General features: G+C 45.9%; 1 protein-coding gene and 1 long non-coding RNA gene across 10 annotated transcripts in view; one reads left to right on the top strand and one right to left on the bottom strand.

Moving 5' to 3' along the window:
• Positions 1–17,258, top strand: part of LOC138296083 (zinc finger protein 773-like) — a 464,416-nt gene that overhangs the window by 214,638 nt on the left and 232,520 nt on the right. For all 9 annotated transcript variants that reach the window (XM_069234910.1, XM_069234908.1, XM_069234906.1 and 6 more), the window contains one exon: positions 12,874–12,984. In XM_069234910.1, coding sequence (XP_069091011.1) covers positions 12,874–12,984 — 111 coding nt within the window. The remainder of the gene's footprint in view (positions 1–12,873; positions 12,985–17,258) is intronic.
• The window catches only part of LOC138296084 (uncharacterized), a 331,416-nt gene that overhangs the window by 160,083 nt on the left and 154,075 nt on the right, over positions 1–17,258 (bottom strand). The gene's annotated exons all lie outside the window — the stretch shown is intronic.

Below are 17,258 nucleotides of genomic sequence, written 5' to 3'. Positions count from 1 at the left end.
TTTCATACAGTCAGTGGTCAAACAGTACTTTCTCTTCGCAACACACTACACACTGTTGAGGGTGACATACCTGCCGCAAGTTTCTGATGGATACAACTACCTGTGGATTCCTCACCTGATGAATACTCCCATGGCGCCAGCATTTGACGGAAATCTTCTTACTAGTCTCTGCACGTCGACGAGGACGTCACTTTAGCCCACGCGACGCCGTCTGACGTCATACAGGCAATAAGAAGTCCTCGCCGACGTGCCGATGACAGTTCCCTTTTTTCCGTGCATTCGAAACGGTTATCTTCGAGGGAGTTACTGTTACCTTCGTGGTTACAGTGTATTGTCTGCTGCGTAGTCTTCTCTGCGGTAACAATGTCTCAGAGGAAGTCGGGTTTCAAGCCCTGTCGAGAGTGTGGGGGCAAGATGTCAGTTACAGATCCTCACTCCGACTGTCTATGGTGTTTGAGCTCCGACCACGACGTCTCGACTTGCGATTCATGTCAACACATGAATCCGAAGGCCCTCAAAGAGCGCGAGGCCAAGTTATTCATGGCAAAGTCAAAGAAGAAGGAGAAACATCATAAGAAGTCTTCTTCGCCAAGGTCTCACCGGCGTCATCGAGACTCCCGGCGCCGTAGAGACTCACGACGCCACTCCAGCAAGGAGTCTCGTTCGAGGTCACCTTCGGCTCGGCGTCGGAGGACTTGGGAGGTCAGCCCCACGGTCACGCCGCATCCATCGACGCCGTTGCCCTCTCCGGCGTCACCGACTTCACCTGGTCAGGCGTCAGTGATTGAGGTGGTGCAGCCTCTTGTGTTTTCTCCGGCGTCGCAGACGTCGAGGCCGGCGTCGGGGTCGCCCTCGATCCAGGCACCCCAGTATCCGGCTTTTCCCACTCCTGGAGCCGATAGTACCGCGTTTCTTAATGCGATGTATACCATCTTTCAGCAGATGGCTCCAGGAGCTGCTCCGGCTGGTCCTTCGGGGCCCTTGGCCTTTTCGTTGGGTGATCCTGCGCCTCTTCGGCCGGCACCCTTTATGCCCTTTCTCCCTTTTGGGAATGTGGGCTCGGCGCCGGTGCAGGCGTCGGTGGCCGCTCCGGTGGCTTCGGATGTTTCGGCCCCGGAGGTTGCCCCTCCGTCGAAGTCAGGATTTTGCCCTGTGACTCCGGTTGGTCCATCGGCTCCTGCCTCGGCGCCGAAGCTGCCTGTGGCGCCGGACGCGGCGTCAGATGCTTCTGGAGATCGGCGCCGTTCTTCGACGTCGGCGGAGGCCATGTCGACTCCGCGTATCGAGGAGAGACTTCATTCGAGGAGGCGTGCTCTCCGTCTTTTAGAAGAGCAAGAGTACCAGCGAGTCCTAGAGGAGGGAGAGATTGAGGACTCTGGAGACGGACTGCATGGTCTGGATACAGCCAGTGGGCTGGACACTTCCCCTGAGTGGGACCTTTCATCTCCAGGGGAATATACGGAGGAGGCTGCTTCCTTTCATGCTGTGGTGAGGAAGGCAGCGAGCTTTTTGGACCTGCCTTTGCCGGTGGCAGAGGCAAAGCAGAATTTGCTGACAGAGGTATTGCATCCGGCCTCTGCTGCAGCTGAGCCTCTCTTGCCATTTAATGAGGCTTTGCTGGATCCGGTGTTGGAGGTGTGGAAGAAGCCGGTGTCTTCCTCGGCCGTTCATAGGGCTGTGGCCAGGAGGTATCGAGCTGCACCATCTGACCCTGGCTTTCTCTCTAGACACCCTACGCCGGAGAGCTTGGTGGTGCAAGCCTCCTGTTCCTCAAAGTCAGCGCCTGGTTCCTTCCCGACGGTGCCTGGAGACAGAGACTCCAAGAAACTGGATGCGCAGTCCAAGAAAATATTTTCGTCATGCAGTTTGGCGTTGAAGGCCACCAACGCCACGTGCATTCTGGGGAGGTACATCCATGCGCTGATGGATGATATTTCGTCTTCATTCACGGAGCTTCCCCAGGGTCTTTTGGATGTGGTCTCGGACGCCCAGGCTGCCGCGACCCAGATTATCCAGTCTGGGCTGGACACGACCGACTCGGTGGCCAGGGCGATGGGCACGGCTGTGGTGGCAAGAAGACAGGCCTGGCTCCGAAACTCAGGGTTCTCTGCGGATGTGCAGTCGACCCTGCTGGACCTCCCGTTTGATGGGGACAGACTGTTTGGAGCCAAGGCAGATTCAGCCTTGGAACGATTTAAGGAGAGCAGAGCCACAGCCAAATCGTTAGGACTGCAAGCTCCTTCTTCCTCTGCCTCTTCTAGAGTTTTCAGGAGGTTTCGGGGATTTGGGCGTGGCTCTTATTCCTCTTCCTTTCGGGGGAGGTTCCAGCAACCCGCCTCTTCCCTCCCCTATAGGTCATTTAGAGGGAGGGGGAGGGGTGGGGTCCGTACCAGAGGAGCCTCTCAACAGCACTCTGCCTCTTCCTCGTCCTCTGGAGGGGTGCAGCAGGGGAAGCAGCCTTAGGCTTCCACCGTCTCCCACTCACTCCTCTCCTGTAGGGGGAAGATTACAGCGTTTTCTCCACAAGTGGAAGTCTATCACAACGGACACTTGGGTTCTCGGCATTGTGGGAAAAGGCTACGCCCTTCCCTTTCGGGAGTTCCCGCCCCTCATCCCGCCCCGCCCATCTTATTGTTCAGAAGAACACCTCCTGTTGCTAGAACAGGAGGTTCAAGTCCTCCTTTCAAAGGGCGCGGTAGAGTTGGTCCCAGAGCAGGAAAAGGGTCGAGGTTGTTACTCAAGATACTTCCTGATTCCCAAAAAGGATGGTCAGTTGAGACCAATCCTGGATCTGAGGATCTTGAATTGGTTCCTCAAACAGGAAAAGTTCAAGATGCTGACCCTAGCACAGGTGCTTTTGGCGTTGAACAAGGAAGATTGGATGGTGTCTGTCGACTTGCAGGATGCTTACTTTCATATCCCGATACTCAAGTCGCACAGGAAGTATCTCCGGTTTGTGGTAGGGTCGCAGCATTATCAGTTTGCGGTCCTCCCGTTTGGTCTTACTTCAGCACCTCGAGTCTTCACAAAGGTGATGTCAGTGGTTGCGGCGGAGCTCAGAAGGAGGGGGATAGCAGTATTCCCTTACTTGGACGACTGGTTGATCAAAGCCAAGTCCCCGGAGCTTGTGTCGCATCATCTGCAGTCAACAACCCAGTTGTTGTTCGACCTGGGCTTTTCGGTGAACGTGCCCAAATCTCACCTGGAGCCCTCTCAGCGCCTCCTGTTCATAGGGGCAGTACTGGATACAACATTGAGTCGAGCCTTTCCTCCGCCTCAGCGGATTCAAGATATTCAGGAATTGGTTCCAATGTTTCGAAATGGAGCGGTAGTTCCAGTCCTCAAGGTCCTTCGTCTGCTCGGTCTGTTCGCCTCCTGCATTCTGTTGGTCACGCATGCTCGCTGGCACATGAGGGCTCTTCAGTGGTGCCTCCGAAGGCAGTGGTCTCAACACAAGGGAGATTTAGAAGGTACTGTCAAGATCTCCAGAGATGCTGCTGTGGAATTGAAGTGGTGGATTGCGGGCAACAATCTTTCACAGGGGAAGCCGTTCGCGCAGTCGCCACCAGTGGCCACGGTAATAACGGATGCCTCCACCCTAGGATGGGGAGCTCATCTGGGGGATCTGGAGATCAAAGGGCTTTGGTCTCCAGAGGAACAGGTGTTTCATATCAATCTGTTGGAGTTACGGGCTGTACGTTTGGCTCTCAAGGCCTTCCTCCCATCCCTTCGTGGTCAGTCGGTACAGGTCCTGACGGACAATACTACCACGATGTGGTACATAAACAAACAGGGAGGAGTAGGGTCGTACCTTCTCTGCAGAGAAGCTCTTCGGCTATGGTCCTGGGCAAAGGACCATCAGATTTGCTTGGTGGCAAATCATCTGGCCGGGGTCTTGAATGTACGTGCGGACAGTCTCAGTCGCCAATTCTCGGCAGACCACGAGTGGCGTCTCCATCCAGATCAAGTCTGTTTAATCTTCCAGATGTGGGGGTTTCCTCGGATAGATCTGTTTGCCACTCGGGAGAACGCGCATTGCCCGTTATTCTGCAGCCTCCAGTATCCGATGCAGGGAGCGTTGGGAGACGCGTTTCAGATAACCTGGTGCGACCAGTTGCTTTACGCGTTTCCCCCCATACCCTTGATTCCTCGAGTGTTGAGGAAAATTCGCCAAGACCGGGCCCAAGTCATCTTAATAGCTCCGGATTGGCCAAGGAGGGTATGGTACTCCGACCTTCTCCAACTCTCACTGTGCCCTCCGCTCCGTCTCCCTCTCAGGGCAGACCTCCTCTCGCAGTCGCAGGGGCAGGTTTTACACCCCAACCTCCAGAGTCTGCACCTACATGCTTGGAGATTGAACGGGGCAACCTGAGTTCCTTCTCTCTCCCGCCTGATGTAGTGGATGTTATCTTAGCGGCCAGGCGACACTCCACTAAATCTATCTACGCTAATAGGTGGTCTAAATTTGTTATGTGGTGTGGAGAGAGACAGATTGATCCCTTACATGCTCATCTGTCACATGTTTTGTCTTTTGCACTGTCTCTAGCGCAGAAAGGTTGTGCAGTAGCTACCATTAAGGGTTATTTGTCGGCCTTGTCAGCCTTCATTTGTCTTCCAGACCAACCATCGTTATTTAAATCCCCTATTGTTCTCAGATTCTTGAAAGGTCTTCTGAATCAATATCCTCCAAAACCATTCGTTATGCCTCAATGGGATTTGTCCTTGGTCCTGACTTTCCTTATGGGGTCCCCTTTTGAGCCTATGCATTCTTGCCCCTTAAGGTATTTGGTTATTAAAACAGTATTCCTGGTAGCTATAACATCTGCAAGGAGAGTGAGTGAGTTGCAGGCCTTATCGGTTAAACCCCCTTATATAACGTTTTATGGGGATAAGGTGGTGTTGAGGACCAAGGCTGCTTTCCTTCCGAAGGTTGTTTCACCCTTCCATTTGGCTCAGACAATCACTTTGTCCACGTTTTATCCTCCGCCTCATCCTTCAAAGGAGGAAGAAAGACTACATCGCCTGGACCCAAAAAGGGCGTTGAGCTTCTATATCGACAGAATGAAGGATATCAGGCTGGAGGATCAGCTGTTTGTCGGATACGTGGGCAAGAGGAGAGGAAAGGCAGTCCACAAGAGAACACTCTCCAGGTGGGTTGTTCTTTGCATTAAAATCTGTTACTCTTTGGCAAAGAAGGATCCGCCTGAGGGCATTAGAGCTCACTCCACCAGAGCTAAGTCGGCCTCTTCGGCCTTGGCCAGGGGTGTTCCTGTGGTTGACATCTGCAAGGCCGCAACTTGGTCGTCCCTTCACACTTTTGTGAAACATTACTGTTTGGACTCTGAGGTCAGAAGGGACGGTCATTTTGCACGGTCAGTGCTGCAGGATTTCTTGGTTTGACCATTTAGGCACCCACCGCCGGGCGTGGTACTGCTTTGGGACTCTATTCATCAGGTGAGGAATCCACAGGTAGTTGTATCCATCAGAAGAACGAGTTACTTACCTTCGGTAACGACTTTTCTGGTGGATACATTAGCTACCTGTGGATTCCTCACGGTCCCACCCGCCTCCCCGTTGCCTTTTTGGTCTCTCCAAGCAATCCTTGAGTGTGCTCCTTTTGGTATTCAAAGTTGCAATACATTTTGCATGTATGATATTTGTATATATGTGTATATTTATATATAAATCTATATATATATTGGGTATATACATGGTTCGTATGTATAAATATATTTATTTGTTTAAAAAAAAAAAAAAAAAAAAAAGTTATATTAAATCTATAGCTATTTTATTGCAATGTTGTGTGATTTACAATATTAAGAGATGTTGCTTTGCTCTTTCATTGCATTGGGTTATTATTATTATTCTCATGCACGTAAAAAATGTTGGTACTGTCATCGGCACGTCGGCGAGGACTTCTTATTGCCTGTATGACGTCAGACGGCGTCGCGTGGGCTAAAGTGACGTCCTCGTCGACGTGCAGAGACTAGTAAGAAGATTTCCGTCAAATGCTGGCGCCATGGGAGTATTCATCAGGTGAGGAATCCACAGGTAGCTAATGTATCCACCAGAAAAGTCGTTACCGAAGGTAAGTAACTCGTTCATCTATACCTTAAAAATTAATTCTCATTGGCAACTGAACAGGCAATCCCTGGTGTCCGCTCAATACGCACAGAAAAAAGCAAAATCAAACATCCAAATAAATGTAACCTCTACAAGTTAATCACAAATTGCTGCAGAACATTCATGTTATCCAAACAGGCACACATTCCAATGTACTCCCTGGCTTTTGGTATTTTGCATTTATCCCCCCCAAGACAAAATTAATATTGATTGTCCTGCACTTGAGCTCAACTCAAGGAAAAAAGTCAAAAGAAAAAAGAGATGCTGCAGACAAGAAAAGATGCTTTTAAACACATTACTTAGTCCGGGCTCCCAAAAATGTAAACAGCTCTTCTTCTGCATTCAATCCCATGGGAGACTTAGAATCCAAATTGATCATACATCTACTCTCAGCTTTCCTCAATAAACACTCCCTATCATCTCCTCAGGCTTGTGGCGGGTTTTCATCTATTGTCAAATATTTCATAAACATGTCTGGCCACCAGATACAACCGTTCTTTATTTTTAACAGCCTTCAAATGTTGCAGAACCCTTTTGTGGACCTGCAGGATTGTACTCCCAAAATAACGTAAACCACATTCCCACTGGAGCACATAAATGGCATATGTGGCCCTGCAATTGAATGATCCTATTATCTTGTTTGATATGTTTAAGAAAGGTGTCCATACTCTCACACATTCAAACCAAAGCTGCAAGCTTTGCACTTGTGACATTTGCGAAAGCCCTTCCTTTGCTGTAGTCAATAGTTGCTGTCCCTCACCTCAGGGCTACTTTGCACCAAGGCATCTCGCATGGAATATGCTCTGCGGAATGTAAGTAAATGGAAGCTTGACATCTTTGTCTCTAAAACAGGATCTGCCCGGGCTAAGTACCACTGTTTCCTGAGAGGTGCTCTCTGTTTTTTCTCATTTGTACTGAATGTGGTTAAAAACCTGCTGGTTGAATCACTCTTCCTTTGTCCTTTCGTAAGAAACAGTAGAGACTCCCTACTTTTTTGCTCAACAGTGGCTACTGTCTTGTCAAGCAATTTCCTGAAGTATCCCTCTTGTACAAATCTCGTTACTGCCTCAGCTCTACTGATTTTCCAATTTTGGACGGTGCTACAGTTCTTTTGATTCTCAACATCGCACTATAGAGAATGTTGGATATGGTGTGTTTGGGGGTGAAAACTGTTGGCAAATCCAAGAACACCAAGCCAAATCCTTTTATCTCAAATTTAGATATAGCATCCTAGCGCTAAATTGCTTTCAGAGCGGTTGGAATGGGTTGTGTCCACTCTGCCAAGACACTCAAGAAACTGAAGAGCATTTTAAATTTTTCTGTCCTTATTACATAGAGATTAGTAGGTCTTGCCTGTTACCAATCTGTCGAGCTTTTGCATCAAGACAGTTGAGGGTTACTATGTGAATCCTGAAAAGTGACTGTAGAGACGGGCTGGTTTTTGCCTTGTCTAGATACCTGGTGAATGCTTTGAGAGTTAGATGTAGGTTGTGTCGGTCTATTTAATTTAAACTTGAGGATGCTGCTATAGCAGATGTATTTAGTGAAGGGGGGGTTACACATACAGTTGAATTGTTTAAATCCCACTTTAGTATTTGATTCCATTTGTTTTTCATTTACTGATAAAATGTGTAATTTTATGTTATGCAATTTATCTGATTATATTTATTTTTATGAGTATTGTGGGAAGAATATTAGTACGATGTGGGATTTATCGTGGTTTTATATCTAATCTTATTTATATATTAATGGAAACGTATATGTATTTTACTTGTGCAAGTGCTTTTTTTTTTTTTTTTATGAAGGCGAATAAAGTATGTATTACTACTAAAGAAAGGTTCTGTATGTGAGGTATGCTTCCACTCTCCATTAAAGATTTTCCAAAAATTCCCTTTATTAACAAGTCTTTTTCCTATGGCTGCATCTCTTCATACCCAGTTCTGTGTGGGGATAAAAAAAAGCTTCCACTTTATGACAAATGTCTTATCAACTACAGCTTCAGCACATTCTTTTTGTTTCACTACTTCTCTTCTCCTTTTGTACTGCTTCATAGTTTTAATAAGATTCTGAATTATCCTGGCTTGAAACATTCCAACTATAATTTCTTTGACCTGTTGCTTTCTTCTGGTTAAGCTATCCACTGTCTTCATTGATTTCTTGCTTATAATCTTGTTTTTTTTTCCTTCTTTGGCTGATTTGAAAGTCTCTTTTTTATGTTCTTGATTTTGCAAGTTTTGAGTTTCCCACATACAACTTTTAAAAATGTTTTGGTTTTGTTACCAACAGCTATTTTCTCTTCAGGCACATTGTCCACATGTTGTTCTTTTCGTTTCTCTTGCAATTAGAAAGTATACTTTCCTCAGTTTCTTTTGTGTTTGAGTTTTTTCAGCATTTTATATGTCTCTTTTGATGCAGAAATAGATTGCTGAAATAGTAAATAAAAAAAGCAACTTATTTACATGTTCATTATACACTGTTCAATTATATATTATAAGCATTTAAACCTAATGCAAACAATCGTATCACTATGTTCTAGGCACTCTGTCTGTTAGTTTTCATGTTTAAAGAAGACTTGGCCTCCCTCTGTTATCATAGGCATCAGTGTCTGGCTCAGTGTTTCACTATGTGCATCAGTGCATACTTGGGTGTGATGATATGTATCAGTGTATGCTTGGGTATCTTATCAGATGCACCAGTGTATCTCTAGGTATGTTAGTTTACTCATAGGTGTGAGCCTGGATGAGTCAGCATATGTGTCCAGCTATGCATATGTGTCCGTGTATGCATAAGTGTGTGCCTGGCTTTGTTAGTGTACGGATTAATATGTGGCTGGGTGTATCAGTGTATGTATAAGTGTGTCATAATGAGTGCTAGTTCACACAAAGTCTTTCTTTGGTGTGTCAGTTTATCCATCAGTGTCTACTTGTGTGCATTATTGTATATATCAGTGTGTACCTCTGTTGTACAGTATGGGTAAGGGTTGACTGAGTGGTTTGCTGTGTTCATCACTATATTTTCCTTTTTTTTTTACCTAATAAGGGGTTCCTCAGACATCCTGTATTTGTCTACACCTCCCTGCATTCCTTCAGTTTGTGGTCAGACATCAGCCATACTGACCGACGAGGTTCAGACCCTGCTTGGTAAACAGGCAGTAGCATTACTGAGGAGGATAAGGACAAAAGGAGCTACTCCCAATATGTCTGCATGCCTAAGAAGGAGATTAGTTGGTGTTCTTGGATTTGCAGGATGCTTATTTCCAGGTGCCTGTTTTGAGTCCCACAGGCATTTCCTCCGGTTTGTTGTGCAGTCAGAAAACTACAAATTCACCATTCTGACCTTTGACCTTACCGCAACCTGCCTGGTGTTCGGTAAGCTGATGTTGGTGGTTGTGTCCCATTTTCACAGGTCAGAATACAACTGTTCTTGTACATCGATGACTGGCTCACCTAAATCACGCGTAGCATAGCTCCTGATGACAGCTTTATTGCTGTCTACCCTGGTTTTCTCCTTCAGTGAATCAAAGACCATCTTCAGCCACTACAGATGGTTCTATTTGTATGGGCTGTCTGAAAACCGTGGCCATGAAGGCCTTACCAGCCCGAGTTGGGAAAGTTCACAGTTTTTCAGGCTCATGGCTTGGTTCTGACCTGGATGTTTCTGAGGCATTGTAGTCTTCTGGCCTGGTTCATGCTACTGGTGCAAGATGCCATGTGACACATGTCGGCTCTGCAATGTAATATTTTGCCTGCAGTGGGCTCAGCACTAGAGGTGTCTCTTGAGCAACATCTGCGTTTCTGATAAAGCAGCCCGGACCCTGCAGTTGTGAATGACAGATGCCAAACTGTCTTGTGGCAGACCGTTTTCTTTGCCCCATCCAGAGCTTATGATTTTAAATGAGACATCATCTGTGTGCTGGGGGGCACTTCAAGTGAAGTGATCATCATGAGCCTTTGGTCTCAGGTGGAGCAGAAATACTACATCACCGTATTTGGAGCTGCGTGCCATCCAGCTGGCTCTCTGGGCCTTCCTACTTTCCATTAGGAGCAGGTTGCTTCTGGTTCTGATAGACAAGACGACCAGTATGTCTTAGTGAAGAAGCGTGCCAGGGTGGGTGGATCTTGCACTCTGTTTGGAGGTTTGGGCCATGTCAGTGGCTAGTCCTTCATGTGATAGCCTTGTATGCCAATCAAATGACTGGTTCTCTCAGCATCAGAGCAAATACAGGGAGTGCAGAATTATTAGGCAAGTTGTATTTTTGAGGATTAATTTTATTATTGAACAACAACCATGTTCTCAATGAACCCAAAAAACTCATTAATATCAAAGCTGAATATTTTTGGAAGTAGTTTTTAGTTTGTTTTTAGTTTTAGCTATGTTAGGGGGATATCTGTGTGTGCAGGTGACTATTACTGTGCATAATTATTAGGCAACTTAACAAAAAAAAATATATACCCATTTCAATTATTAATTATTACCAGTGAAACCAATATAACATCTCAACATTCACAAATATACATTTCTGACATTCAAAAACAAAACAAAAACAAATCAGTGACCAATATAGCCACCTTTCTTTGCAAGGACACTCAAAAGCCTGCCATCCATGGATTCTGTCAGTGTTTTGATCTGTTCACCATCAACATTGCGTGCAGCAGCAACCACAGCCTCCCAGACACTGTTCAGAGAGGTGTACTGTTTTCCCTCCTTGTAAATCTCACATTTGATGATGGACCACAGGTTCTCAATGGGGTTCAGATCAGGTGAACAAGGAGGCCATGTCATTAGATTTCCTTCTTTTATACCCTTTCTTGCCAGCCACGCTGTGGAGTACTTGGACGCGTGTGATGGAGCATTGTCCTGCATGAAAATCATGTTTTTCTTGAAGGATGCAGACTTCTTCCTGTACCACTGCTTGAAGAAGGTGTCTTCCAGGAACTGGCAGTAGGACTGGGAGTTGAGCTTGACTCCATCCTCAACCCGAAAAGGCCCCACAAGCTCATCTTTGATGATACCAGCCCAAACCAGTACTCCACCTCCACCTTGCTGGCGTCTGAGTCGGACTGGAGCTCTCTGCCCTTTACCAATCCAGCCACGGGCCCATCCATCTGGCCCATCAAGACTCACTCTCATTTCATCAGTCCATAAAACCTTAGAAAAATCAGTCTTGAGATATTTCTTGGCCCAGTCTTGACGTTTCAGCTTGTGTGTCTTGTTCAGTGGTGGTCGTCTTTCAGCCTTTCTTACCTTGGCCATGTCTCTGAGTATTGCACATCTTGTGCTTTTGGGCACTCCAGTGATGTTGCAGCTCTGAAATATGGCCAAACTGGTGGCAAGTGGCATCGTGGCAGCTGCACGCTTGGCTTTTCTCAGTTCATGGGCAGTTATTTTGCGCCTTGGTTTTTCCACACGCTTCTTGCGACCCTGTTGACTATTTTGAATGAAACGCTTGATTGTTCGATGATCACGCTTCAGAAGCTTTGCAATTTTAAGAGTGCTGCATCCCTCTGCAAGATATCTCACTATTTTTGACTTTTCTGAGCCTGTCAAGTCCTTCTTTTGACCCATTTTGCCAAAGGAAAGGAAGTTGCCTAATAATTATGCACACCTGATATAGGGTGTTGATGTCATTAGACCACACCCCTTCTCATTACAGAGATGCACATCACCTAATATGCTTAATTGGTAGTAGGCTTTCGAGCCTATACAGCTTGGAGTAAGACAACATGCATAAAGAGGATGATGTGGTCAAAATACTCATTTGCCTAATAATTCTGCACTCCCTGTAATATCTGCAGGCTTTATCTTTCCAATTATGAAGCGCATCTGCTCTCGGAGGTGATTTATGACCTCTTTTTCGAGTAGTGCATGCCTTAGGTGGATCTGTTTACTACCACTGAGAATGCGGATTGTAATGCGTTTTCTATCAGTCTACATTCAACTCCCCGCCCCTCTCGACAGGAATCTCTGGAGGATGTGCTCCACCTTTAACGGGACTCTGGTTTCCTCTGTGCATATATGCCTGTTCACTGATTCCTTGAGTCTCGAAGAAGGTCAGGAGGGACCAGGTGCAGTCCATCCTGATAGACCCCCATTGGTCTCAGACAGTTTGATACACCAAACTTCTGAATCTAAGCATCTTTCCTCTGCTCTGCAACCTGTTTGAGTTGATAAGCTATCCAAGCAAGTGGGCAGGGATCGACATCTGAACCTCCACACCCTAACCTTACATATAGAATGAGTGGAACCAGCTGACTGGATTTGATCTGCTGAAGTGGTATATGTGATTCTGGCAGCTTACTGCCCTTTCATCAGGTCCATCCATTCTGGCTGTTGGGTAAATGTGTGACCTGGTGTGCAGACCACTGACCTAAAGAGCTCTTTAGAGTAATTTGTTTAATGTATTTCTGTTTGTTTTGTTCCTCGCTCAGCCTGTTTTTTGCTGTGGGCACTGTTAAAGGTTACTTGTCAGCCCTTTAAGGCTTTGCATATTCTGCCCTCTATATTCAAATCATCTGTTGTGATGTGTTTATTGAAAGGATGACGCGTTTTCACTTGTGTTGGTCAGTATGCTTGCCATGGGACCTTAACTTGGTTCTTACCTTTTTAATGTACACACCTTTTGATGTATTTTAGAGAAAGACGTTAACAGGAGTTTTATTTCACATTTGTTCATTGTGTGTATCGGTATGTGTAGGTCATTACATCAGAATAGTAGTACATCTATTAACATTATTTTATTTTGTTTAACAGGAGGCCAATCTGACTCTTCTTATTCATTCCGAACCAAAGAAGAACAAGATCCATGTCCCATAGACAAGTATGACAATGAAGAAAAAGGCAGCAGTAATACTTCAAAGTCAAGTGAGTTACAGATTTTGGCTTCTCTTTTAATCCTATTTTAAGAGATATTCAATAAGTTTCACAGTTAGTCAAGCAGGGTTTTTAAAGTGTGTGAGGACAGAATGAATTATTCCATATGTTGCCAGCACTTGTTGCTGTCAATCTCACTAGCTTGCTTTTTTCCTCGATATGTGAATCACCCCTCAGTCATGCCACTGATCAAATAACAACTTGAGCAAAATTGAACACAGTTTTGTGTCACGGAAACAGAAAGGGGTGTGGAAAACAAGGAAAAGGAGTGAGGAAAATGAAAAGAAAGGTGCTTTGTAAATACCTTTGAACATATTAGTACGCCCAAATATTTAACAGTTGTAACTTGTACACTATATTATTAGCTTCTACATATGGACAGGAGGTATTCATATAGTACACTGCATGTACTACAAAATTTGGGGAGATTAAATTATAAAAACACATGTGAAATTGTCGAATCAAAGCCCAGGCAATTACGATTCGTTTTGGGACTTAGTGTTATGTCAGTCACAAGTGATCTACATTCTTTTTATAAAATTGCGCAGTGACCAAAGTAACCTGCAACTCAGACATGCAAGATGTACAAGGAATACCATTTTCTACCTGTGGTTATGACATACTGCAGTTCACCAGCCAAACATAGATCCATTTTGGATCATCTGCCAATTTTAAGTAATTGGCTTAGAGCATCGATGGTAAGCAAGGGAGGGCTCCTTCACAACTCGAGTTACTGCTAGCTTTGCACTCTGGGCAAGTCAGCTTTGTGTGCTCCTCATGCTGGGAACACTTTGGTACTATGCTGGGCTTTTCCTTCTGGACTATCTCTCCTCCTGCAGGGCCTGACACCTCCATCCCTTTTTTTGGCAGGCAGGCTTATAGGCATTGCAGACAGATCCTCAACTCCTCCAACAGAAAGTGGAGACTTCAGATGATGTCCTTTCACTTCTGGGAGACTGGCTTCCAGGCAGACACTAGTCCCGGATGCACATCAGCTTTTCGAGCCCTCTGTGGAACAACCCTTTCCTCGGTCAAGACGCCCTTGAGTGGTTTGGATCCACTGTCCAAGGCTTCATAAGTGCCTTGGTTTGTTTTATTTGTTTATTTATTATGTTGTGAGGCTGCTCCTGATACACAGCAGTAGTGCAAAATGATAGCTGTCACATCAGGTAGGCAAAATCCACAGTTAGGCACTTTGCAAAAAACACATGCGTGTTGGGGCGTTTCCTGTCAGGTACACTAGACCTACCCACACAACTGAGGTAACATTTTTATCAGGAGACTTGGGGGAATGCTGTGTGGAAGGAAGTTTGTGGCTTCCCTCAGATTCCAGAACTTTGCATTGTTTAAATGTGAGGAAAATGTTTTTAGACACATTTTGAGATTCGCTAAGGATTCCGAGTGACAGAACCTGGTGGGAGCCACAAAAGTCACCCTATTCTGGATTCCCCTAGGTGTCTAGTTTTAAAAATATATATAGGTTTGCTAGGTTTCCCTATGTGCCAGCTGAGCTAGAGCCCAAAATCCACAGCTAGACACTTTGGAAAAAATGCGTCCGTTTTCATTAGAAGAATGTGATGTGTCCACGTAGTGTTTTGGGGTGTTTCCTGTTGCAGTCAATAGGCCTACCAACACAAGTAAGGTACCATTTTTATCGGAAGACTTGGAGAAACACAGAATAGAAGAACATGTGTTATTGCCAATTGTCTTTCTCTATATTTGTGCCTTCCAAATGTAACACATTTTGTAAGAAAGAAGTCATTTTGAGAAATGCCCTGTAATTCACATGCTAGTATGGGTACCCCCAAATTCAGAGATGTGCAAATACGCACTGCTTCTAAACTCCATATCTTGTGCCCATTTATTTCGGAAATACATAGGTTTCCTTGATACCAATTTTTCACTCTTGATATTTTACCAAAAGAATTGCTATATACCTAGTATACAATGAGGACCAATTGTAAGGTGCAGCTCGTGTATTGGCTCTGGGTACTTTGGGTTCTTGATGGAGGAGATTTTATGACCTACTTGAATCTTCCCGATGCATTGTTCCACATACCATTAATCAAAAAGACAGAAAATAACTCTGATTCCTGGTGCCAGGACAACATTATCAATTTAAGGTGCCTCCTTTTGGAATCAGATCTGCACATTGAATTTTTTCAGAATGTCTCACCCCAGTAGGTGCCTTCCTTAGTCGAGAAGGTCATCAGAAAGTCCCATTCTCTTCAATAGTCATAAACATTGAATATTCCCGCCCTTGTGCGGGGACCCCGGAGCATATATATATAAAATACATACATATTATCATGTGTAAAACAGCAATGCAGGCTATAATCATAAATAGGCTAAAATGCTTTATTTCTATGCAAGTTTTTTTTTTTTTTTTTTTTTTTCATATTATAAAATCACAATAGATCATAAATATCTACCTAAGCCCCAAAAACTGGACTTAGGGAAGTAAACAGCAGTAAATAGCAGAGAAAAATAGAAAAAAACACATTGAAAAACAATGAAGCATTCTTAGCCAATAGGCTGCATGCAGGTTAACACAGGAGAACCATAACAACTTTGGCACCGTGCCTTTAAGACCCTGAGCACCTCCAGTATCCCACCATGCCTCAGGGGTGAAGGGAAGGTGACAGTTGGTTCACAGTTAGGTCAGTTCTTTTTTCCGGCTTCTTCTGAGAGGATCCTGGAGCATTGAGCTCTCAGTTTTTCTGAGTTTTTCTTCAGAAAAATCCCTAAAAATAGTGTTTTTCCTGTTTACTCGACAGATAACATCTTTTGTCTGAGTTTGGCAGTCTTTTCTGACAGAAAATGCCATCTCTTTTTGTAAAATGTCCTTCTTGTGGGAAGAAGAAAGCCCAGTCAGACCCACACTCTCTGTGTATTGTCTGCCTGCCACAGAGTCACTGTCCTGACACCTGCAAGTATTGTAAGAAGATGTCAAGGAGGACTCTCAAAGACAGAGAGAAAATCAGGCTGCATGGGCTTCAGGAGAGGAAAAAGTCAACATCCTCTTCACTTCCCAGGCCTCCAACAGAAGGAATGGCCAGATCGACGTCGACAGGTAGGATTGTGCCTGTTTGTTCTCCATCGACGTCATCGTTGCCACCGTCTCACCGGCATAGATCGCCGTCGACGGTGACCAGACCGACGTCGAGGGACAAAGCGTCGAAGCATGGACAGCACAGGGGTACATCTCCGTCGACGGCAGGCCGCCGTTCGGCGTCGAGCCATCTCCGGTGCTCCCGTTCGCCGTTGAGAACGTCTCGCCCCTTGGCGTCGAAGGACAAGACGTCAAAATCACCACGACGGCATGAACATCCGCCGTCGACCACTCGCCACTCAACGTCGAGACACACGACGGCGAGTAGGTCCAGATCCCGCGATCGACGCTCGGCGTCGAGACATTCAACGTCAAGGCTTTCGATATCAAGACCTTCGACGTCGAGAACAGCCCACCCATCGCACCTTTCGACGTCGAGGAACCAATCGACGTCGACACAACCTTCAGCTGTGTCACAGGCAGTAGAGCCAGCGGATAAAGCTCCCTCACCGGTGGTCTCTATACGGAGTGCATCATCCCATTCCAGAGCGGGCTCATCGGGGCATGTTTCTCCCATCACCCTATCACCTAGTTGGTTAGAGAGCCTGAATAGACCGGCAGCATCCCCGGATTCCCAATACTCTAGGATGTATTCTCCTACTGCCTCATTACCTAGAACGCCATCGCCTACAGCTAGAGCAGGACGGGCTCGTTCTGCTCCTCGTCAGCCGACCACAAGACCTGCACACTCTGCTACAGCTTCTCGTAGCAGGTCTCGTTCCCGAAGGAGAACCAGGTCGCGAACACCACACAGAAGATCACCCTCTTGGTCTTCTTCAGGATCGTCTGTTGTGCGCTACTCCCCCACACTGACAGATTCTCCACCTGCTAGGATCTCACCGGTGGATGATATCACCACTTTTAATGAGGTTCTTTTAAGGGGAGCGCAGAAACTAAATATTGAAGTACCAGAGCCGGCCACCTCATCCTCAGTTATCTTTGAGACTCTACAACACAGATCAGTCTCGAGAAAACTGCTGCCACTAGTACCGGGTTTGCTGCAACCTACTATGGACACCTTTCTGACTCCAGCCACTCTCAAGTCTGCCCCGGCTAGGATTCAAAAGAAGTACAAAGCTCCGGAGCAAGATCCTTTATTCCTGCGGAAGGATCCGCCACCGGACTCTGTTATCTTAGCCGCAGCCAGAAAAAC

Source organism: Pleurodeles waltl, chromosome 5, assembly GCF_031143425.1.
Source record: "Pleurodeles waltl isolate 20211129_DDA chromosome 5, aPleWal1.hap1.20221129, whole genome shotgun sequence".
NCBI classification, from domain to species: Eukaryota; Metazoa; Chordata; class Amphibia; order Caudata; family Salamandridae; genus Pleurodeles; species Pleurodeles waltl.
Note: the sequence above shows the minus strand (reverse complement) of the source record. Positions and strands in the feature narration are given on the sequence as shown.